The sequence below is a fragment of the Clavelina lepadiformis genome, chromosome 9 (assembly GCF_947623445.1).
Source record: "Clavelina lepadiformis chromosome 9, kaClaLepa1.1, whole genome shotgun sequence".
Classification (NCBI taxonomy): Eukaryota; Metazoa; Chordata; class Ascidiacea; order Aplousobranchia; family Clavelinidae; genus Clavelina; species Clavelina lepadiformis.
Genome location: NC_135248.1, coordinates 9,090,661 through 9,116,543, shown reverse-complemented (window position 1 = coordinate 9,116,543; position 25,883 = coordinate 9,090,661). Strand labels below are relative to the sequence as shown.

The 25,883-nt window shown below is 40.6% G+C and overlaps 1 protein-coding gene across 1 annotated transcript; it reads left to right on the top strand.

Moving 5' to 3' along the window:
• Positions 1–23,687: 23,687 nt before the first annotated feature.
• On the top strand, positions 23,688–25,106 carry LOC143471368 (uncharacterized). Its single transcript, XM_076969830.1, has one exon. The coding sequence runs from the start codon at positions 23,688–23,690 to the stop codon at positions 25,104–25,106; it is 1,419 nt and encodes a 472-aa protein (XP_076825945.1).
• The last annotated feature ends 777 nt before the right edge of the window (positions 25,107–25,883 follow it).

Below are 25,883 nucleotides of genomic sequence, written 5' to 3'. Positions count from 1 at the left end.
CGTGCCGTCGTCAACTGCAAAGCTTGCCAAAGTCAGTACTGAAGATGACTTTAAAACAAAAGCAAGTTAGTTTGATGACATTCTACCCATTCTCGAGGTAAGTTGAAAGTAGGAGGCTCTGGCTTCATGTTTTCTCAACGAAAAACAGCAACTAAATTGCAGCTGACACAGTTATGGAGTCTGCAGTGTTTTGCTCCCTTAGGAAAGCGCAATAAAAAAAATTATCAAGACGTCGGAAAAGAGCACAATATCTTACGATTCTTCCTTTCATACGTGGTTTACCTTTATGTAGAATATTAGCTTTGTTGGTAATATTGTTATTAAAACCCATTAGCCAGCAAAAGTTCTGTCCCCTAATGGCGGACCCATTAAATAAACCTAGCATGTTATAGCGGGTATGCTGAATGAAACAAGAGCAAAAAATGACAAACGGTATAAAAGACTGCGGCAGCACCTTATCAGTATTCTATTTGAATAAGGTAAGTCAATCTGAGCTTTGGCTCTTCTTTTTTCTACAAATCAATTTAGAGCAGTGCGAATCGCTTTACGTCCCGTATGCACCAGCAGTCCTGTCGTGAATCGAACCCCAGTCGTTAAGGATGTCATTGTAAGTATCATCCGCGTCCGCATGTCTCGTTCAGTCCGATGGACAACCTGACGGCTCGTCACTTTGCTGCCGGTGACTGTTCCAGACAGCGCTTTGCTTTTCGTGTCGTGCCACCTAGATATTAATTCCCATAACTTCCTCTAAGCTCCGTGCCTTCGTCAACTGCAAAGCTTGCCAGAGTCAGTACTGAAGATGACTTTAAAACAAAAGCAAGTTAGTTTGATGTCATTCTACACATGCTCGAGGTAAGTTGAAAGTAGGAGGCTGTGGCTTCATGTTTTCTCAACGAAAAACAGCAACTAAATTGCAGCTGACACAGTTATGGAGTCTGCAATGTTTTGCTCCCTTAGGAAAGCGCAATAAAAAAAATTATCAAGACGTCGGAAAAGAGCACAATATCTTACGATTCTTCCTTTCATACGTGGTTTACCTTTATGTGGAATATTAGCTTTGTTGGTAATATTGTTATTAAAACCCATTAGCCAGCAAAAGTTCTGTCCCCTAATGGCGGACCCATTAAATAAACCTAGCATGTTATAGCGGGTATGCTGAATGAAACAAGAGCAAAAAATGACAAACGGTATAAAAGACTGCGGCAGCACCTTATCAGTATTCTATTTGAATAAGGTAAGTCAGTCTGAGCTTTGGCTCTTCTTTTTTCTACAAATCAATCAAGAGCAGTGCGAAACGCTTTACGTCCCGTATGCACCAGCAGTCCTGTCGTAGATCGAACCCCAGTCGTTAAGGATGTCATTGTAAGTATCATCCGCGTCCGCATTTCTCGTTCAGTCCGATGGACAACCTGACGGCTCGTCACTTTGCTGCCGGTGACTGTTCCAGACAGCGCTTTGCTTTTCGTGTCGTTCCACCTAGATATTAATTCCCATACCTTCCTCTAATCTCCGTGCTTTCGTCAACTGCAAAGCTTGCCAAAGTCAGTACTGAAGATGACTTTAAAACAAAAGCAAGTTAGTTTGATGTCATTCTACACATGCTCGAGGTAAGTTGAAAGTAGGAGGCTCTGGCTTCATGTTTTCTAAACGAAAAACAGCAACTAAATTGCAGCTGACACAGTTATGGAGTCTGCAGTGTTTTGCTCCCTTAGGAAAGCGCAATAAAAAAAATTATCAAGACGTCGGAAAAGAGCACAATATCTTACGATTCTTCCTTTCGTACGTGAATTACTTTTATGTGGAATATTAGCTTTGTTGGTAATATTGTTATTAAAACCCATTAGCTAGCAAAAGTGTTGTCCCCTAGTGGCGGTCCCATTAAATAAACCTAGCATGTTATAGCGGGTATACTGAATGAAACAAGAGCAAAAATTGACAAACGGTATAAAAGACTGCGGCAGCACCTTATCGGTATTCTATTTGAATAAGGTAAGTCAATCTGAGCTTTGGCTCTTCTTTTTTCTACAAATCAATCTAGAGCAGTGCGAAAAGCTTTACGTCTCGTATGCACCAACAGTCCTGTCATGGATCGATCTCCAGTCGTTAAGGATGTCATTGTGAGTATCATCCGCGTCGGGATGTCTCGTTCAGTCCGATGAACCCCCTGACGGCTCGTCACTTTGCTGCCGGTGACTGTTCCGGCCAGCGCTTTGCCTTTCGTGTCGTTCCACCTAGATATTAATTCCCATACCTTCCTCTAAGCTCCGTGCCGTCGTCAACTGTAAAGCTTGCCAAAGTCAGTACTGAAGATGACTTTAAAACAAAAGCAAGTTAGTTTGATATCATTCTACACATGCTCGAGGTAAGTTGAAAGTAGGAGGCTCTGGCTTCATGTTTTCTCAACGAAAAACAGCAACTAAATTGCAGCTGACACAGTTATGGAGTCTGCAGTGTTTTGCTCCCTTAGGAAAGCGCAATAAAAAAATTATCAAGAAGACGGAAAAGAGCACAATATCTTACGATTCTTCCTTTCATACGTGGTTTACCTTTATGTGGAATATTAGCTTTATTGGTAATATTGTTATTAAAACCCATTAGCCAGCAAAAGTTCTGTCCCCTAATGGCAGACCCATTAAATAAACCTAGCATGTTATAGCGGGTATGCTGAATGAAACAAGAGCAAAAAATGACAAACGGTATAAAAGACTGCGGCAGCACCTTATCAGTATTCTATTTGAATAAGGTAAGTCAATCTGAGCTTTGGCTCTTCTTTTTTCTACAAATCAATCTAGAGCAGTGCGAAACGCTTTACGTTCCGTATGCACCAGCAGTCCTGTCGTGGATCGAACCCCAGTCGTTAAGGATGTCATTGTAAGTATCATCCGCGTCCGCATGTCTCGTTCAGTCCGATGGACAACCTGACGGCTCGTCACTTTGCTGCCGGTGACTGTTCCGGACAGCGCTTTGCTTTTCGTGTCGTGCCACCCAGATATTAATTCCCATACTTTCCTCTAATCTCCGTGCCGTCGTCAACTACGAAGCTTGCCAGAGTCAGTACTGAAGATGACTTTAAAACAAAAGCAAGTTAGTTTGATGTCATTCTACACATGCTCGATGTAAGTTGAATGTAGGAGGATCTGGCTTCATGTTTTCTCAACGAAAAATAGCAACTAAATTGCAGCTGACACAGTTATGGAGTCTGCAGTGTTTTGCTCCCTTAGGAAAGCGCAATAAAAAAAATTATCAAGACGTCGGAAAAGAGCACAATATCTTACGATTCTTCCTTTCATTCGTGGTTTACCTTTATGTGGAATATTAGCTTTGTTGGTAATATTGTTATTAAAACCCATTAGCTAGCAAAAGTGTTGTCCCCTAGTGGCGGTCCCATTAAATAAACCTAGCATGTTATAGCGGGTATACTGAATGAAACAAGAGCAAAAATTGACAAACGGTATAAAAGACTGCGGCAGCACCTTATCGGTATTCTATTTGAATAAGGTAAGTCAATCTGAGCTTTGGCTCTTCTTTTTTCTACAAATCAATCTAGAGCAGTGCGAAAAGCTTTACGTCTCGTATGCACCAACAGTCCTGTCATGGATCGATCTCCAGTCGTTAAGGATGTCATTGTGAGTATCATCCGCGTCGGGATTTCTCGTTCAGTCCGATGAACCCCCTGACGGCTCGTCACTTTGCTGCCGGTGACTGTTCCGGCCAGCGCTTTGCCTTTCGTGTCGTTCCACCTAGATATTAATTCCCATACCTTCCTCTAAGCTCCGTGCCGTCGTCAACTGTAAAGCTTGCCAAAGTCAGTACTGAAGATGACTTTAAAACAAAAGCAAGTTAGTTTGTTATCATTCTACACATGCTCGAGGTAAGTTGAAAGTAGGAGGCTCTGGCTTCATGTTTTCTCAACGAAAAACAGCAACTAAATTGCAGCTGACACAGTTATGGGGTCTGCAGTGTTTTGCTCCCTTAGGAAAGCGTAATAAAAAAAATTATCAAGAAGAAGGAAAAGAGCACAATATCTTACGATTCTTCCTTTCATTCGTGGTTTACCTTTATGTGGAATATTAGCTTTGTTGGTAATATTGTTATTAAAACCCATTAGCCAGCAAAAGTGTTGTCCCCTAGTGGCGGTCCCATTAAATAAACCTAGCATGTTATAGCGGGTATACTGAATGAAACAAGAGCAAAAATTGACAAACGGTATAAAAGACTGCGGCAGCACCTTATCGGTATTCTATTTGAATAAGGTAAGTCAATCTGAGCTTTGGCTCTTCTTTTTTCTCCCACTCAATCTAGAGCAGTGCGAAAAGCTTTACGTCTCGTATGCACCAACAGTCCTGTCATGGATCGATCTCCAGTCGTTAAGGATGTCATTGTGAGTATCATCCGCGTCGGGATGTCTCGTTCAGTCCGATGAACCCCCTGACGGCTCGTCACTTTGCTGCCGGTGACTGTTCCGGCCAGCGGTTTGCTTTTCCGGTCTTTCCACCTAGATATTATTTCCCATACCTTCCTCTAAGCCCCGTGCCGTCGTCAACTGCAAAGCTTGCCAAAGTCAGTACTGAAGATGACTTTAAAACAAAAGCAAGTTAGTTTAATGACATTCTACACATTCTCGAGGTAAGTTGAAAGTAAGAGGCTCTGGCTTCATGTTTTCTCAACGAAAAACAGCAACGAAATTGCAGCTGACACAGTTATGGAGTCTGCAGTGTTTTGCTCCCTTAGGAAAGCGCAATAAAAAAAATTATCAAGACGTCGGAAAAGAGCACAATATCTTACGATTCTTCCTTTCATTCGTGGTTTACCTTTATGTGGAATATTAGCTTTGTTGGTAATATTGTTATTAAAACCCATTAGCCAGCAAAAGTTCTGTCCCCTAATGGCGGACCCATTAAATAAACCTAGCATGTTATAGCGGGTATGCTGAATGAAACAAGAGCAAAAAATGACAAACGGTATAAAAGACTGCGGCAGCACCTTATCAGTATTCTATTTGAATAAGGTAAGTCAATCTGAGCTTTGGCTCTTCTTTTTCTACAAATCAATTTAGAGCAGTGCGAATCGCTTTACGTCCCGTATGCACCAGCAGTCCTGTCGTGAATCGAACCCCAGTCGTTAAGGATGTCATTGTAAGTATCATCCGCGTCCGCATGTCTCGTTCAGTCCGATGGACAACCTGACGGCTCGTCACTTTGCTGCCGGTGACTGTTCCAGACAGCGCTTTGCTTTTCGTGTCGTTCCACCTAGATATTAATTCCCATACCTTCCTCTAGTCTCCGTGCCTTCGTCAACTGCAAAGCTTGCCAAAGTCAGTACTGAAGATGACTTTAAAACAAAAGCAAGTTAGTTTGATGTCATTCTACACATGCTCGAGGTAAGTTGAAAGTAGGAGGCTGTGGCTTCATGTTTTCTCAACGAAAAACAGCAACTAAATTGCAGCTGACACAGTTATGGAGTCTGCAGTGTTTTGCTCCCTTAGGAAAGCGCAATAAAAAAAATTATCAAGACGTCGGAAAAGAGCACAATATCTTACGATTCTTCCTTTCGTACGTGAATTACTTTTATGTGGAATATTAGCTTTGTTGGTAATATTGTTATTAAAACCCATTAGCTAGCAAAAGTGTTGTCCCCTAGTGGCGGTCCCATTAAATAAACCTAGCATGTTATAGCGGGTATACTGAATGAAACAAGAGCAAAAATTGACAAACGGTATAAAAGACTGCGGCAGCACCTTATCGGTATTCTATTTGAATAAGGTAAGTCAATCTGAGCTTTGGCTCTTCTTTTTTCTACAAATCAATCTAGAGCAGTGCGAAACGCTTTACGTTCCGTATGCACCAGCAGTCCTGTCGTGGATCGAAACCCAGTCGTTAAGGATGTCATTGTAAGTATCATCCGCGTCCGCATGTCTCGTTCAGTCCGATGGACAACCTGACGGCTCGTCACTTTGCTGCCGGTGACTGTTCCGGACAGCGCTTTGCTTTTCGTGTCGTGCCACCCAGATATTAATTCCCATACCTTCCTCTAATCTCCGTGCCGTCGTCAACTACAAAGCTTGCCAGAGTCAGTACTGAAGATGACTTTAAAACAAAAGCAAGTTAGTTTGATGTCATTCTACACATGCTCGATGTAAGTTGAATGTAGGAGGATCTGGCTTCATGTTTTCTCAACGAAAAATAGCAACTAAATTGCAGCTGACACAGTTATGGAGTTGGCAGTGTTTTGCTCCCTTAGGAAAGCGCAATAAAAAAAATTATCAAGACGTCGGAAAAGAGCACAATATCTTACGATTCTTCCTTTCATTCGTGGTTTACCTTTATGTGGAATATTAGCTTTGTTGGTAATATTGTTATTAAAACCCATTAGCTAGCAAAAGTGTTGTCCCCTAGTGGCGGTCCCATTAAATAAACCTAGCATGTTATAGCGGGTATACTGAATGAAACAAGAGCAAAAATTGACAAACGGTATAAAAGACTGCGGCAGCACCTTATCGGTATTCTATTTGAATAAGGTAAGTCAATCTGAGCTTTGGCTCTTCTTTTTTCTACAAATCAATCTAGAGCAGTGCGAAACGCTTTACGTCCCATATGCACCAGCAGTCCTGTTGTAGATCGAACCCCAGTCGTTAAGGATGTCATTGTAAGTATCATCCGCGTCCGCATGTCTCGTTCAGTCCGATTAACAACCTGACGGCTCATCACTTTGCTGCCGGTGACTGTTCCGGCCAGCGCTTTGCCTTTCGTGTCGTTCCACCTAGATATTAATTCCCATACCTTCCTCTAAGCTCCGTGCCGTCGTCAACTGTAAAGCTTGCCAAAGTCAGTACTGAAGATGACTTTAAAACAAAAGCAAGTTAGTTTGATATCATTCTACACATGCTCGAGGTAAGTTGAAAGTAGGAAGCTCTGGCTTCATGTTTTCTCAACGAAAAACAGCAACTAAATTGCAGCTGACACAGTTATGGGGTCTGCAGTGTTTTGCTCCCTTAGGAAAGCGCAATAAAAAAAATTATCAAGAAGACGGAGAAGAGCACAATATCTTACGATTCTTCCTTTCATTCGTGGTTTACCTTTATGTGGAATATTAGCTTTGTTGGTAATATTGTTATTAAAACCCATTAGCTAGCAAAAGTGTTGTCCCCTAGTGGCGGTCCCATTAAATAAACCTAGCATGTTATAGCGGGTATACTGAATGAAACAAGAGCAAAAATTGACAAACGGTATAAAAGACTGCGGCAGCACCTTATCGGTATTCTATTTGAATAAGGTAAGTCAATCTGAGCTTTGGCTCTTCTTTTTTCTACAAATCAATCTAGAGCAGTGCGAAAAGCTTTACGTCTCGTATGCACCAACAGTCCTGTCATGGATCGATCTCCAGTCGTTAAGGATGTCATTGTGAGTATCATCCGCGTCGGGATTTCTCGTTCAGTCCGATGAACCCCCTGACGGCTCGTCACTTTGCTGCCGGTGACTGTCCCGGCCAGCGCTTTGCCTTTCGTGTCGTTCCACCTAGATATTAATTCCCATACCTTCCTCTAAGCTCCGTGCCGTCGTCAACTGTAAAGCTTGCCAAAGTCAGTACTGAAGATGACTTTAAAACAAAAGCAAGTTAGTTTGATATCATTCTACACATGCTCGAGGTAAGTTGAAAGTAGGAGGCTCTGGCTTCATGTTTTCTCAACGAAAAACAGCAACTAAATTGCAGCTGACACAGTTATGGGGTCTGCAGTGTTTTGCTCCCTTAGGAAAGCGTAATAAAAAAAATTATCAAGAAGACGGAAAAGAGCACAATATCTTACGATTCTTCCTTTCATTCGTGGTTTACCTTTATGTGGAATATTAGCTTTGTTGGTAATATTGTTATTAAAACCCATTAGCTAGCAAAAGTGTTGTCCCCTAGTGGCGGTCCCATTAAATAAACCTAGCATGTTATAGCGGGTATACTGAATGAAACAAGAGCAAAAATTGACAAACGGTATAAAAGACTGCGGCAGCACCTTATCGGTATTCTATTTGAATAAGGTAAGTCAATCTGAGCTTTGGCTCTTCTTTTTTCTCCCACTCAATCTAGAGCAGTGCGAAAAGCTTTACGTCTCGTATGCACCAACAGTCCTGTCATGGATCGATCTCCAGTCGTTAAGGATGTCATTGTGAGTATCATCCGCGTCGGGATGTCTCGTTCAGTCCGATGAACCCCCTGACGGCTCGTCACTTTGCTGCCGGTGACTGTTCCGGCCAGCGGTTTGCTTTTCCGGTCTTTCCACCTAGATATTATTTCCCATACCTTCCTCTAAGCCCCGTGCCGTCGTCAACTGCAAAGCTTGCCAAAGTCAGTACTGAAGATGACTTTAAAACAAAAGCAAGTTAGTTTAATGACATTCTACACATTCTCGAGGTAAGTTGAAAGTAGGAGGCTCTGGCTTCATGTTTTCTCAACGAAAAACAGCAACTAAATTGCAGCTGACACAGTTATGGAGTCTGCAGTGTTTTGCTCCCTTAGGAAAGCGCAATAAAAAAAATTATCAAGACGTCGGAAAAGAGCACAATATCTTACGATTCTTCCTTTCATTCGTGGTTTACCTTTATGTGGAATATTAGCATTGTTGGTAATATTGTTATTAAAACCCATTAGCCAGCAAAAGTGCTGTCTCCTAGTAGCAGTCCCATTAAATAAACCTAGCATGTTATAGCGGGTATGCTGAATGAAACAAGAGCAAAAAATGACAAACGTTATAAAAGGCTGCGGCAGCACCTTGTCGGTATTCTATTTGAGTAAGTTAAGTCAATCTGAGCTTTGCACTTTCTTTTTTCTTCAAATCAATCTAAAGCAGTGCGAAACGCTTTACGTCCCGTATGCACCAGCAGTCCTGTCGTGTATCGAACCCCAGTCGTTAAGGATGTCATTGTAAGTATCATCCGCGTCCGCATGTCTCGTTCAGTCCGATGGACAACCTGACGGCTCGTCACTTTGCTGCCGGTGACTGTTCCAGACAGCGCTTTGCTTTTCGTGTCGTTCCACCTAGATATTAATTCCCATACCTTCCTTTAATCTCCGTGCCTTCGTCAACTGCAAAGCTTGCCAAAGTCAGTACTGAAGATGACTTTAAAACAAAAGCAAGTTAGTTTGATGTCATTCTACACATGCTCGAGGTAAGTTGAAAGTAGGAGGCTCTGGCTTCATGTTTTCTAAACGAAAAACAGCAACTAAATTGCAGCTGACACAGTTATGGAGTCTGCAGTGTTTTGCTCCCTTAGGAAAGCGCAATAAAAAAATTATCACGACGTCGGAAAAAAGCACAATATCTTACGATTCTTCCTTTCATACGTGGTTTACCTTTATGTGGAATATTAGCTTTGTTGGTAAAATTGTTATCAAAACCCATTAGCCAGCAAAAGTTCTGTCCCCTAATGGCGGACCCATTAAATAAACCTAGCATGTTATAGCGGGTATGCTGAATGAAACAAGAGCAAAAAATGACAAACGGTATAAAAGACTGCGGCAGCACCTTATCAGTATTCTATTTGAATAAGGTAAGTCACTCTGAGCTTTGGCTCTTCTTTTTTCTACAAATCAATCAAGAGCAGTGCGAAACGCTTTACGTCCCGTATGCACCAGCAGTCCTGTCGTAGATCGAACCCCAGTCGTTAAGGATGTCATTGTAAGTATCATCCGCGTCCGCATGTCTCGTTCAGTCCGATGGACAACCTGACGGCTCGTCACTTTGCTGCCGGTGACTTTTCCAGACAGCGCTTTGCTTTTCGTGTCGTTCCACCTAGATATTAATTCCCATACCTTCCTCTAATCTCCGTGCCGTCGTCAACTGCAAAGCTTGCCAAAGTCAGTACTGAAGATGACTTTAAAACAAAAGCAAGTTAGTTTGATGTCATTCTACACATGCTCGAGGTAAGTTGAAAGTAGGAGGCTCTGGCTTCATGTTTTCTAAACGAAAAACAGCAACTAAATTGCAGCTGACACAGTTATGGAGTCTGCAGTGTTTTGCTCTCTTAGGAAAGCGCAATAAAAAAAATTATCAAGACGTCGGAAAAGAGCACAATATCTTACGATTCTTCCTTTCGTACGTGGTTTACCTTTATGTGGAATATTAGCTTTGTTGGTAATACTGTTATTGAAACCCATTAGCCAGTAAAAGTTCTGTCCCCTAGTGGCGGACCCATTAAATAAACCTAGCATGTTATAGCGGGTATGCTGAATGAAACAAGAGCAAAAAATGACAAACGGTATAAAAGACTGCGACAGCAACTTATCGGTATTCTATTTGAATAAGGTAAGTCAATCTGAGCTTTGGCTCTTCTTTTTTCTACAAATCAATCTAGAGCAGTGCGAAACGCTTTACGTTCCGTATGCACCAGCAGTCCTGTCGTGGATCGAACCCCAGTCGTTAAGGATGTCATTGTAAGTATCATCCGCGTCCGCATGTCTCGTTCAGTCCGATGGACAACCTGACGGCTCGTCACTTTGCTGCCGGTGACTGTTCCGGACAGCGCTTTGCTTTTCGTGTCGTGCCACCCAGATATTAATTCCCATACCTTCCTCTAATCTCCGTGCCGTCGTCAACTGCAAAGCTTGCCAGAGTCAGTACTGAAGATGACTTTAAAACAAAAGCAAGTTAGTTTGATGTCATTCTACACATGCTCGATGTAAGTTGAATGTAGGAGGATCTGGCTTCATGTTTTCTCAACGAAAAACAGCAACTAAATTGCAGCTGACACAGTTATGGAGTCTGCAGTGTTTTGCTCCCTTAGGAAAGCGCAATAAAAAAAATTATCAAGACGTCGGAAAAGAGCACAATATCTTACGATTCTTCCTTTCATACGTGGTTTACCATTATATGGAATATTAGCATTGCTGTTAATATTGTTATTGAAACCCATTAGCCAGCAAAAGTTCTGTCCCCTAGTGGCGGACCCATTAAATAAACCTAGCATATTATAGCGGGTATGCTGAATGAAACAAGAGCAAAAAATGATAAACGGTATAAAAGGCTGCGGCAGCACCTTATCGGTATTCTATTTGAATAAGGTAAGTCAATCTGAGCTTTGGCTCTTCTTATTTCTACAAATCAATCTAGAGCAGTGCGAAACGCTTTACGTCCCGTATGCACCAGCAGTCCTGTCGTAGATCGAACCCCAGTCGTTAAGGATGTCATTGTAAGTATCATCCGCGTCCGCATGTCTCGTTCAGTCCGATTAACAACCTGACGGCTCATCACTTTGCTGCCGGTGACTGTTCCGGCCAGCGCTTTGCTTTTCGTGTCGTGCCACCTAGATATTATTTCCCATACCTTCCTCTAAGCTCCGTGCCGTCGTCAACTGCAAAGCTTGCCAAAGTCAGTACTGAAGATGACTTTAAAACAAAAGCAAGTTAGTTTGATGACATTCTACACATTCTCGAGGTAAGTTGAAAGTAGGAGGCTCTGCCTTCATGTTTTCTCAACGAAAAACAGCAACTAAATTGCAGCTGACACAGTTATGGAGTCTGCAGTGTTTTGCTCCCTTAGGAAAGCGCAATAAAAAAAATTATCAAGACGTCGGAAAAGAGCACAATATCTTACGATTCTTCCTTTCATTCGTGGTTTACCTCTATGTGGAATATTAGCTTTGTTGGTAATATTGTTATTAAAACCCATTAGCCAGCAAAAGTGCTGTCCCCTAGTGGCAGTCCCATTAAATAAACCTAGCATGTTATAGCGGGTATGCTGAATGAAACAAGAGCAAAAAATGACAAACGTTATAAAAGGCTGCGGCAGCACCTTGTCGGTATTCTATTTGAATAATGTAAGTCAATCTGAGCTTTGGCTCTTCTTTTATCTTCAAATCAATCTAAAGCAGTGCGAAAAGCTTTACGTCCCGTATACACCAGCAGTCTTGTCGTGTATCGAACCCCAGTCGTTAAGGATGTCATTGTAAGTATCATCCGCGTCCGCATGTCTCGTTCAGTCCGATGGACCCTCTGACGGCTCGACACTTTGCTGCCGGTGACTGTTCCGGCCAGCGCTTTGCTTTTCGTGTCTTTCCACCTAGATATTATTTCCCATAACTTCCTCTAAGCTCCGTGCCGTCGTCAACTGCAAAGCTTGCCAAAGTCATTACTGAAGATGACTTTAAAACAAAAGCAAGTTAGTTTGATGACATTCTACACATTCTCGATGTAAGTTGAAAGTAGGAGGCTCTGGCTTCATGTTTTCTCAACGAAAAACAGCAACTAAATTGCAGCTGACACAGTTATGGAGTCTTCAGTGTTTTGCTCCCTTAGGAAAGCGCAATAAAAAAAACTATCAAGACGTCCGAAAAGAGCACAATATCTTACGATTCTTCCTTTCATACGTGGTTTACCTTTATGTGGAATATTAGCTTTTTGGTAATATTGTTATTAAAACCCATTAGCCAGCAAAAGTGCTGTCCCCTAGTGGCGGTCCAATTAAATAAACCTAGCATGTTTTAGCGGGTATACTGAATGAAACAAGAGCAAAAATTGAGAAACGGTTTAAAAGACTGCGGCAGCACCTTGTCGGTATTCTATTTGAATAACGTAAGTAAACCTGAGCTTTGGCTCTTCTTTTTTCTTCAAATCAATCTAAAGCAGTGGGAAAAGCTTTACGTTTCGTATGCACCAGCAGTCCTGTCGTGTATCGAACCCCAGTCGTTAAGGATGTCATTGTAAGTATCATCCGCGTCGGCATGTCTCGTTCAGTCCGATGAAACCCCTGACGGCTCGTCACTTTGCTGCCGGTGACTGTTCTGGACAGCGCTTTGCTTTTCGTGTCTTTCCACCTAGATATTATTTCCCATACCTACTTCTAAGCTCCGTGCCGTCGTCAACTGCAAAGGTTGCCAAAGTCAGTACTGAAGATGACTTTAAAACAAAAGCAAGTTAGTTTGATGACATTCTACACATTCTCGATGTAAGTTGAAAGTAGGAGGCTCTGGCTTCATGTTTTCTCAACGAAAAACAGCAACTAAATTGCAGCTGACACAGTTATGGAGTCTTCAGTGTTTTGCTCCCTTAGGAAAGCGCAATAAAAAAAACTATCAAGACGTCCGAAAAGAGCACAATATCTTACGATTCTTCCTTTCATACGTGGTTTACCTTTATGTGGAATATTAGCTTTTTGGTAATATTGTTATTAAAACCCATTAGCCAGCAAAAGTGCTGTCCCCTAGTGGCGGTCCAATTAAATAAACCTAGCATGTTTTAGCGGGTATACTGAATGAAACAAGAGCAAAAATTGAGAAACGGTTTAAAAGACTGCGGCAGCACCTTGTCGGTATTCTATTTGAATAACGTAAGTAAACCTGAGCTTTGGCTCTTCTTTTTTCTTCAAATCAATCTAAAGCAGTGGGAAAAGCTTTACGTTTCGTATGCACCAGCAGTCCTGTCGTGTATCGAACCCCAGTCGTTAAGGATGTCATTGTAAGTATCATCCGCGTCGGCATGTCTCGTTCAGTCCGATGAAACCCCTGACGGCTCGTCACTTTGCTGCCGGTGACTGTTCTGGACAGCGCTTTGCTTTTCGTGTCTTTCCACCTAGATATTATTTCCCATACCTACTTCTAAGCTCCGTGCCGTCGTCAACTGCAAAGGTTGCCAAAGTCAGTACTGAAGATGACTTTAAAACAAAAGCAAGTTAGTTTGATGACATTCTACACATTCTCGAGGTAAGTTGAAAGTAGGAGGCTCTGGCTTCATGTTTGCTCAACGAAAAACAGCAAATGAATTGCAGCTGACACAGTTATGGAGTCTGCAGTGTTTTGCTCCCTTAGGAAAGCGCAATAAAAAAAATTATCAAGACGTCGGAAAAGAGCACAATATCTTACGATTCTTCCTTTCATACGTGGTTTACCTTTATGTGGAATATTAGCTTTGTTGGTAATATTGTTATTAAAACCCATTAGCCAGCAAAAGTGCTGTCCCCTAGTGGCGGTCCCATTAAATAAATCTAGAATGCTATAGCGGGTATGATGAATGAAACAAGAGCAAAAATTGACAAACGGTATAAAACACTGCGGCAGCACCTTATCGGTATTCTATTTGAATAAGGTAATTCAATCTGAGCTATTAATTTTGTTGTTCGATTATGTCATGTTAAGGTCTTGTATAGGATCTTTAGAAAGTTGAATCAATCTAGCTAAAGACAGCAATATTTAGTGTTTTATTTGAAAACTTTAAAACAAGAACCAGTCTTACTTACCAAAAAGTCCTTTTCAGGACTAGTAAGACAATATGACCTACGCAGACAAGGTCAAAAAGAAAAGTCAGTGGGTTTTCAAAGTTCCAGAAAACTACAGCAGAGAATGCGAAGTGACTGCAAAGTTCGCCCAACCAATGAAACGAGGAGAGATATATCAGCTACTCACTTCGATTAAAATGCCACTAAGCGCAATTGAAGGCATAGTTCAACGCCCTGGAAGCATCGTCGATTTCACTGTTGAAAACAAGAAAGGAGCAATAAAATTGGCAAATGCACTAGAACAAGTAGAAGGGATCAACAGTGCAATAGCTCATGGTGACGAACATGCGGAGTTAACTGTCTCATGGGTACCGCCTAACTTCCCCCAAGAAAGTATTAGAGAAGCTCTTGCAAGCCTAGGAATCTCGAAACCAGCCACCTACGGTCGAGATAGAACGAGACAAAAAAAAGACGGAAGGAGAATCTTTACAGTCAAGAAGGCTCTATTAAGAGAATTCAAGCCACCATCTTTCATTTACTTCGGACATTACAGATTCATGCTGAATTATGAAGGTCAAAAAAAAACATGCAGTCGCTGCGCCGAAGACGACCACATCGCAAAAGACTGCCCGTACAGGCAACAACGGAGAGTTGTGACTTCGCAAGCGTGGGAATCAGAAAACTCAAAGACCACAAGAGCATCGGATCAGTCTTCCGATGAAAGCTCGCCAATGCTCGAACGACCGTACATTCCATGTGAAGAGACATTTCCAAAACTTGATAACCCGATGATTCACTCTACGCCAAACGAGGACAAATCCAAAACAGGTAACAAAAATATCAACCAAGAAATTGACCATTTTGACGGTTCAATCAGGGAAACAAAAGAAAACAGAAGCCAACTCACAGCTGAAAGAACAAATAAAGGTCTAAAAAGAAGGGAAAGGGACTCTGGCAGCTCCCAAAACTCGACAAAGGACAAACCTCCCAGCAGGAAACACAAGGACGATGAAGACACCACCGACAACTCAGATGAAGACCCGACAGAATACAGCATTCCAGAGGAACAGGAAAAAGGTACAATACTCTGCGAATGTAACAATTTAATACCGAAACCAGTAGGACGTGAAAAAACATTTTGTCATTCGTGTAAGTTGGTCTACTACAGATGTAACTGTATAGAAAACAACGAAAAATGCGCAAATAGCCTGAGACAAAAAAAGTGTGACAATTGCGATCACCAATACGTGCCAGACGCAACTTTTCTAAACACGACGATTTATTAATGTTTAACTACATCAAAACAATAGCCCATTTAAAAAATGTGTATTTTTGTAAAGTGTTTTGTAATCTGGACATTGTTTTTTATGTTAAAACCTACACCGTTATTTTTTATATCAGTAGAACGAACGTTTTTTTATCTGGAATCAACTTTTATCACTTCAAAAACAATGACTTGCTACCTTAAAATTTGCACCCTAAACTGCCACGGGTTAAATGATAAGGCAAAACGTGCAGAGCTTTTTAGCACCTTAAAGAAAGATAAGGCCCACATTTTTCTACTACAAGAAACCAAATGTCCCCCTGATAAAGAAAATGATTGGTGCAAGGAATGGGGTGAGTCAAAAGCGCTTTTTAATTCGGCACCCAAAAAGAAATTCCAAGACAAGGGAGTCGCAATTCTAATCAATCACCCTGCAATTACATTCAAAGAAGTAAATCACGACGTAGAGGGTAGAATAATCAGTGCGGTTTTATCAATACATGGTCACCTTTTAAAAGTAATAAATATTTACGCACCAAACGTAAATTCCGGAGATATTCGCGAAAACGATAGATTTTTTAAACAAATGTACCAGTATGTCGATGGAAAATTGCCCACCGTCCTAGCCGGCGACTTTAATATTGTCGACGACCTGACTTTAGACAAACATCCCCCTCTTCGAAATCGATATAAAAAAACCGAACTAATGAAACTCTGCGAAACATATGATCTAAAAGATCATTTTCGGGAAATATACGGCCAAAAGAAAATTTATACGTGGCAGAACGGAATCAGCAAATCGCGCATTGACAGATTTTATCTGTCAAAATATCTCCACGCAACAGAAATTAGCCAGCAACCGTCTCATTTGACAGACCACGAAAAAATAACAATAAACTTAAATGTCGCCGCCCCTCCTCCTAGAGGTATCGGCCTCTGGAAGAATAATACGCAAACTTATGCAGATAAGGAATTTCTCGAAGTTTTAGAATGCAAATGGAAACAATGGTGCACGCTGCAAGAATTTTTATATAAAACCCCCAGTGATTGGTGGACGGACACCAAACGTAGGTTAAAAGCATTAATTGTGGAATTTACAAAAGGCCGACACGCTGAAAGAAAAATGTATGAAGATTACTTAGTGACTAATTTGAAATCCGCACAAAGTCGACTCGGTGACAACCCGGCCAACCACTGTAAATATGTTGAAGCGAAACGAGAACTAAGAAATTATAGAAAGAAACGAATTTATGAATCGATCTTAAAAAACAGAGAAAGTAAAGAAAAAATTGGCTCACGGGAATTTTTTGCACATTTTAATAAAAAACGTTCACAAACATATATCGAAGAAATATATGACAAAAACGGCTTGCCCACCAGCGTACCGGGAGAAATGCTACGAACCACAAAAAATTATTATACCAAGTTATACTCGTCAAGAAAAACAGATGTAGAAATACAAGATTTTTTCATTTCGAGCAATCTGCGCCATATTTCGCACGAAAGTGCTCTAAAATTAGATTGTGAAATAAGCAATGCCGAAATCCAAAACGTTGTCAAGACTCTTGCAAATGGGAAATCGCCTGGGCCGGACGGACTAAGCGGTGAATTTTATAAAACCTGTTGGAATATAATAGGTGACAAAATGAGCGAAATCTTTAAACACTGGTTTAAAGAGAAAAAAATCCCCAAAGAAATTAAGAAAGGTGCCATAACTCTAATTTATAAAAAAGGCGATGATGCAGACCTAGACAACTACCGACCAATTACCCTGTTAAACTTAGACTACAAAATATATACAAAAATACTGGCAAATAGAATAAGGGAAACTCTCAAAGAAGTGATACATGAGCATCAGTACGCCACAAAAGGTAAACAATTATCAGAAGCCACGATCCTTTTAAGAGATTTACATGATAATGCGAAAAGAAAAATGCAAAACCTGTATTTTTTATCCCTTGATTTTAAAAAAGCCTTCGATTCAATAGAACATAATTGGTTAATGAGAGTGTTGACTGAAATGCGGTTCCCAGAAACACTATGTGCATGCATAAGAGATCTGTATAGCGATAGCGTCGCGAAAATAATTTTAAACGGACACCTGTCAAAAGATTTTAAATTGAACCGAGGCGTGAGACAAGGAGACCCCTTAAGCCTGCACTTGTTTTTAATAGCGGTAGAGCCTTTAATGTCTAAGCTCAATGACACTGCACATATCAAAGGTCCTCAGTTAAGCGACAGAAAAGAAGTAAAATGCGTAAATTACGCTGATGACACAACGTTGTGTTTTAAAAACCCTGCTGATATCCATCTCGCGCTCGATTTAGTCGACAGATTTTCAAAAGCATCTGGCTTAACCTTAAACGAAGCTAAAACCAAAGGATTAGCTGTGAATCAGCCGGTAGACAACCCACTCTTGCCCAAACTATCCTGGACAAACACAAGTATAGAGTTATTGGGATATGAAATCGGAAATGTTATAGAACGCCAACAATGGGAAAACTTAATTCCAAAGGTAAAAGAGCAACTAAAAAGTTTGAGCACAAACTATGCCACCTATGAAGCTAAAGCAGTTTTATTAAAATCAAAAATCCTGCCAGTAATTACTCAGGTTGCCAAAACATACCCCCCAGACCAAGACATAATTGGGAAATTAAATAATCATGTTCTGCAGTACGTGCAAGGCAAAGAAACAACTGTTTCTATCGATATTTTACAACGCAATAATTTAGAAGGCGGCTACCGAATGCCAAACATCCAAGTCTACGCCGATCTGACTTATGTCAAATCGATACAAAAGTATTGCCTCGGCAGAGTGATGAACGAGCCAATGTCAACACACGATAGATATGTGGAGTACCAATTAGGACACGTTTTAGCTAATGTACTCGATGTCCAGAAACTAAACAGTATCCCGCACATCGCACAACCAAGTCCCTATTATTGGAAAATCCGGGAAATTGTTGAAAAATACAAACTAAGTAAAGTTGAATTAGCCAGTCCAAAACTAGGAAACACGTATAGACGAATAATCAAAGAAAGCACTCCAGAAACGCAGTCGAGTGAAAAAAACCGAGTTAAATGGGCTAGGATTCATAACCCGTTTTTACCAAATTATTTGAAAACCTTCAACTACAGATGCGCATGGAATCTACTACCCTTGAGGGGAAAATGCGGTTTTTTCCAAATAAACTCTGATACATCGTGCGCATTTTGCGGCATTGGTCCAGATACCGACTACCACACTTTCCGAAAATGCGACAAGATAAAGCGACTTTGGGATACAGTAAAAACGTTTGCGCAAAAATTCGCCAACCTCAACCCGGCTATGACAAAAATCGAGGACTTGGAAAGTTTTAACTTTAAACGGATCGAAAACGAAATAATGGACCAGACTTTGAGCACATTGATCACCATGGTTAAACACCAAATATGGAAAATTAGGAACAAATCTATATATGAGAACAAATCTCCTCCAACCCTTGACAAATTGGTGACAAGCATAGACCGGGCATTTAAATACAGATTCAATCAAATGGTAGAAGGTGGGAGGCTCGAATTGCGTTTGGACCCCGCTTTTAAACTGAATGATTTAATGCCACCGTAATCGTATAAACTCAATCGTAGTGTAATTTGTATTGTATATTGTCTTTACATCGCTATGTTCGTGCCTTTAAAGTTTTTTCGACTATGTATATATCTTGTCAAGCATTGCCGCATGGCACATAAACAAATGGTGTATTTCGTAATTGATTGCGATTATGTTGCTATGTGTGATTATTAGAAGTGAAGGTGGGTCACCTTTGGTATCAATTTGAAAATCATGAACCGAAAAACTATACTGTGTAAATAGTTGTTTTTCGTGTATTCTCATATTTTGTTCCGTGTACCTTTTGTTTGTTTTTTTTTATTATTTGCGTGTTAAGAACTAGCGTGCAAATAAACAAACCAATTGGCTCTTCTTTTTTCTACAAATCAATCTAGAGCAGTGCGAAAAGCTTTACGTCTCGTATGCACCAACAGTCCTGTCATGGATCGATCTCCAGTCGTTAAGGATGTCATTGTGAGTATCATCCGCGTCCGCATGTCTCGTTCAGTCCGATGAACCCCCTGACGGCTCGTCTTTTTGCTGCCGGTGACTGTTCCGGACAGCGCTTTGCTTTTCGTGTCTTTCCACCTAGATATTATTTCCCATACCTTCCTCTAAGCTCCGTGCCGTCGTCAACTGCAAAGGTTGCCAAAGTCAGTACTGAAGATGACTTTAAAACAAAAGCAAGTTAGTTTGATGACATTCTACACATGCTCGAGGTAAGTTGAAAGAAGTAGGCTCTGGCTTCATTTTATCTCAACGAAAAAAGCAACTAAATTGCAGCTGACACAGTTATGGAGTCTGCAGTGTTTTGCTCCCTTAGGAAAGCTCAAAAAAATTATCAAGACGTCGGAAAAGAGCACAATATCTTACGATTCTTCCTTTCATACGTGGTTTACCTTTATGTGGAATATTAGCTTTGTTGGTAATATTATTATTAAAACCCATTAGCCAGCAAAAGTTCTGTCCCCTTGTGGCGGTCCCATTAAATAAACCTAGCATGTTATAGCGGGTATGCTGAATGAAACAAGAGCAAAAAATGACAAACGGTATAAAACACTGCGGCAGCACCTTGTCGGTATTCTATTTGAATAAGGTAAGTCAATCTGAGCTTTGGCTCTTCTTTTTAAGCAGTTAGTTTCAGTTGGATCAGCGAGCTATAGTTAATCTTCAGACAAGACAAAGGTACCCTGCAAAGAGTCCTTTTTAGGACTACCTTTTCGTCAGTTACAAAGTAGACTTCAGTTTCCGGCCTACTTTGAAGTTATGGAAGACCCGACGTCTTCTAATATGACTTATGCAGAAAGAGTTGCAAAACAGTGGCGGTTTCCAGCCCCAACGAATTACAACCGAGACAGAGAGGTTTCAATCAAATTGAAAGAAAATGTGCGAAGAGGCAGCATCTATGAACTGCTAGAGAAAACGGGCATACCTTTACAGTATATTGAAGGAATTGTACAAAGGCCCGGCCGAAACGTCGAAGTGACTTGCAGAAGCAAGGATATAGCCATAAAATTAGCTGGCAAATTAAGAAATTTTGAAGGCGTCGTCAACGTTATTGCACAAGGAGATGCATACACCAATTTAACAATCGGATGGGTACCGATAGATTTCCCACGAAGTAGCATCGAAGAAGCAATGAAAACAGTCGGTATTGTGCTATCCGAAGCTCATGGCCGCGACAGAATACGAGGTGTAAAAGACGGCCGCAGAATTTTCAGAGTTTTAAAAGAAGACCTTCTGAAAGCCAAACCGCCATCTTTCGTCTATTTTGGGCATTACAAATGCACCGTTGAGTACGAAGGTCAAGCAAAAACTTGTCACTACTGTGCAGAATCAACACATTTGGTGAAAGATTGCCCCTACAAAACCCGAAACCAGGAAGTAGTCAACGAGTCGTGGGAGAAGGTCTCTGGAAATAAGCGCAGTATAGGCAAAGTAACCTTCCGAAAATTCAATAGCGCCGAAGAAGAAAGACCATACTCTCCTTCTAAAGAAATTTATCCAAGCTTGCCGATCTCGGCCGACGAAACAAACAAACATCGCCATTCAACACCCAAGAATGGAAACAAATCGCATGTCAAAAAAACAATGGAAAATAGTCAACATGAGCATAGCTACTATGATAACAACGACAGCTTAGATGAAATAAACAGCACAAAAGGAGAACAATTCGATGACATTGATGCACTATCACAAGAAAACGAAAGGTACAAAAGAGAAAGAAGTGATGATTCTTCTGTCACTATCGATATTCCTCCAGGACAAAAGGTTAAAGAAGACGCGGAGAGCGAACGATCTGCTGAACCCGATGAAAGTGAGGTGTTTGACGACATTGAACCGACAGGGGTGGAATGCCAATGCGGCGAAAAAGTTCTAAAACCGACAGCAAACATGTACGTTTTCTGCCACGTGTGCCCACTGGTATATTACAGATGTGATTGCATCACGAACAACATAAAGTTTGTACACAAGCTAAGACAAGGTATGTGTGATAAATGTAATTGTAGGTATGTACCGGATGTCTTAGACATGAATGCCACCGCGATGGTCTAAGTAAAGTCATAAATTTGAATAATATTACGAGTTTCATTCTTTTTTGTACGCTAGTGTATTTATTTTCAACGTTGCAATTTCCCATGACTGCATACCTCAGTATCACCTCGCTTAATTGTAGAGGCTTGAATGATTCCCTGAAGCGCCGCGATTTGTTTGAGGGTTTGAAACGAGATAAAGTGCAATTAATTTTACTTCAAGAAACCAAATGTCCCCCTGATAAAGAAAATGATTGGTGCAAGGAATGGGGTGAGTCAAAAGCGCTTTTCAACTCTGCGCCCAAAAAGAAATTTCAAGATAAGGGAGTCGCAATTCTAATCAATCACCCTGCAATTACATTCAAAGAAGTAGATCACGACGTAGAGGGTAGAATAATCAGTGCGGTTTTATCAATACATGGCCACCTTTTAAAAGTAATAAATATTTACGCACCAAACGTAAATTCCGGGGATATTCGTGAAAACGATAGATTTTTTAAACAAATGTACCAGTATGTCGATGGAAAATTGCCCACAGTCCTAGCCGGCGACTTTAATATTGTCGACGACCTGACTTTAGACAAACATCCCCCTCTTCGAAATCGATATAAAAAAACCGAACTAATGAAACTCTGCGAAACATATGATCTAAAAGATCATTTTCGGGAAATATACGGCCAAAAGAAAATTTTTACGTGGCAGAACGGAATTAGCAAATCGCGCCTTGACAGATTTTACCTGTCAAAATATCTCCAAGCAACAGAAATTAGCCAGCAACCGTCTCATTTGACAGACCACGAAAAAATAACAATAAACTTAAATGTCGCCGCCCCTCCTCCTAGAGGTATCGGCCTCTGGAAGAATAATACGCAAACTTATGCAGATAAAGAATTCCTCGAAGTTTTAGAATGCAAATGGAAACAATGGTGCACGCTGCAAGAATATTTATATAAAACCCCCAGTGATTGGTGGACGGACACCAAACGTAGGTTAAAAGCATTAATTGTGGAATTTACAAAAGGCCGACACGCTGAAAGAAAAATGTATGAAGATTACTTAGTGACTAATTTGAAATCCGCACAAAATCGACTCGGTGACAACCCGGCCAACCACTGTAAATACATTGAAGCGAAACGAGAACTAAGAAATTATAGAAAGAAACGAATTTATGAATCGATCTTAAAAAACAGAGAAAGTAAAGAAAAAATTGGCTCACGGGAATTTTTTGCACATTTTAATAAAAAACGTTCACAAACATATATCGAAGAAATATATGACAAAAACGGCTTGCCCACCAGCGTACCGGGAGAAATGCTACGAACCACTAAAAATTATTATACCAAGTTATACTCGTCAAGAAAAACAGATGTAGAAATACAAGATTTGTTCATTTCGAGCAATCTGCGCCATATTTCGCACGAAAGTGCTCTAAAATTAGATTGTGAAATAAGCAATGCCGAAATCCAAAACGTTGTGAAGACTCTTGCAAATGGGAAATCGCCCGGGCCGGACGGACTAAGCGGTGAATTTTATAAAACCTGTTGGAATATAATAGGTGACAAAATGAGCGAAATCTTTAAACACTGGTTTAAAGAGAAAAAAATCCCCAAAGAAATTAAGAAAGGTGCCATCACTCTAATTTATAAAAAAGGCGATGATGCAGACCTAGACAACTACCGACCAATTACCCTGTTAAATTTAGACTACAAAATATATACAAAAATACTGGCAAATAGAATAAGGGAAACTCTCAAAGAAGTGATACATGAGCATCAGTACGCCACAAAAGGTAAACAATTATCAGAAGCCACGATCCTTTTAAGAGATTTACATGAAAATGCGAAAAGAAAAATGCAAAACCTGTATTTTTTATCCCTTGATTTTAAAAAAGCCTTCGATTCAATAGAACATAATTGGTTAATGAGAGTTTTGACTGAAATGCGGTTCCCAGAAACACTATGTGCATGCATAAGAGATCTGTATAGCGATAGCGTCGCGAAAATAATTTTAAACGGACACCTGTCAAAAGATTTTAAATTGAACCGAGGCGTGAGACAAGGAGACCCCTTAAGCCTGCACTTGTTTTTAATAGCGGTAGAGCCTTTAATGTCTAAGCTCAATGAGACTGGATATATCAAAGGTCCTCAGTTAAGCGACAGAAAAGAAGTAAAATGCGTAAATTACGCTGACGACACAACGTTGTGTCTTAAAAACCCTGCTGATATCCATCTCGCGCTCGATTTAGTCGACAGATTTTCAAAGGCATCTGGCTTAACCTTAAATGAAGCTAAAACCAAAGGATTAGCTGTGAATCAGCCGGTAGACAACCCACTCTTGCCCAAACTATCCTGGACAAACACAAGTATAGAGTTATTGGGATATGAAATCGGAAACGTTATAGAACGCCAACAATGGGAAAACTTAATTCCAAGGGTAAAAGAGCAACTAAAAAGTTTGAGCACAAACTATGCCACCTATGAAGCTAAAGCAGTTTTATTAAAATCAAAAATCCTGCCAGTAATTACTCAGGTTGCCAAAACATACCCTCCAGATCGAGATATAATTGGGAAATTAAATAATCATGTTCTGCAATACGTGCAAGGCAAAGAAAGAGTTGTTTCCATCGATATTTTACAACGCAATAAGTTAGAAGGCGGCTACCGAATGCCAAACATACAAGTCTACGCCGATCTGACTTATGTCAAATCTATACAAAAGTATTGCCTCGGCAGGGTAATGAACGAACCAATGTCAACACATGATAGATATGTGGAGTACCAATTAGGACACGTTTTAGCTAATGTACTTGATGTTCAAAAACTAAACAATATCCCGCACATCGCACAACCAAGTCCCTATTATTGGAAAATCCGGGAAATTGTTGAAAAATACAAACTAAGTAAAGTTGATTTAGCCAGTCCAAAATTAGGAAACACGTATAGACGAATAATCAAAGAAAGCACTCCAGAAACGCAGTCGAGTGAAAAAAACCGAGTTAAATGGACTAGGATTCATAACCCGTTTTTACCAAATTATTTGAAAACCTTCAACTACAGATGCGCGTGGAATCTACTACCCTTTAGGGGAAAATGCGGTATTTTCCAAATTAACTCTGATACATCGTGCGCATTTTGCGGCATTGGTCCAGATACCGACTACCACACTTTCCGAAAATGCGAAAAGATAAAGCGACTTTGGGTTACAGTAAAAATGTTTGCGCAAAAATTCGCCAACCTCAACCCGGCTATGACAAAAGTCGAAGACTTGGAAAGTTTTAACTTTAAACGGATCGAAAACGAAATAACGGACCAGACTTTGAGCACATTAATCACCATGGTTAAACACCAATTATGGAAAAGTAGGAACAAATTTATATATGAGAACAAATCTCCTCCACCCCTTGACAAATTGGTGACAAGCATAGACCGGGCCTTTAAATACAGAATAAATCAAATGGTAGAAGGTGGGAGGCTCGAATTGCGTTTGGACCCCGCTTTTAAATTGAATGATTTAATGCCACCGTAATCTTGTAAACTCAATCGTAGTTTAATTTGTGCTGTATATTGTCTTTACATCGCTATGCTCGTGCCTTTAAAGTTTTTTCGACTATGTATATATTTTGTCAAGCATTGCCGCATGGCACATAAACAAATGGTGTTTTTCGTAATTGATTGCGATTATGTTGCTATGTGTGATTATTAGAAGTGAAGGAGGGTCACCTTTAGTATCAATTTGAAAATCATGAACCGAAAAGCTATACTGTTTAAATAGTTGTCTTTCGTGTGTTTTCATATTTTGTTCCGTGTATTTTTTGTTTGTTTTTTTTTCATTATTTGCGTGTTAAGAATTAGCGTGCAAATAAACAAACCTTGGCTCTTCTTTATCTTCAAATCAATCTAAAGCAGTGCGAAAAGCTTTACGTCCCGTATACACCAGCAGTCTTGTCGTGTATCGAACCCCAGTCGTTAAGGATGTCATTGTAAGTATCATCCGCGTCCGCATGTCTCGTTCAGTCCGATGGACCCCCTGACGGCTCGTCACTTTGCTGCCGGTGACTGTTCCGGCCAGCGCTTTGCTTTTCGTGTCGTTCCACCTAGATATTATTTCCCATACCTTCCTCTAAGCTCCGTGCCGTCGTCAACTGCAAAGATTGCCAAAGTCAGTACTGAAGATGACTTTAAAACAAAAGCAAGTTAGTTTGATGACATTCTACACATTCTCGAGGTAAGTTGAAAGTAGGAGGCTCTGGCTTCATGTTTTCTCAACGAAAAACAGCAACTAAATTGCAGCTGACACAGTTAT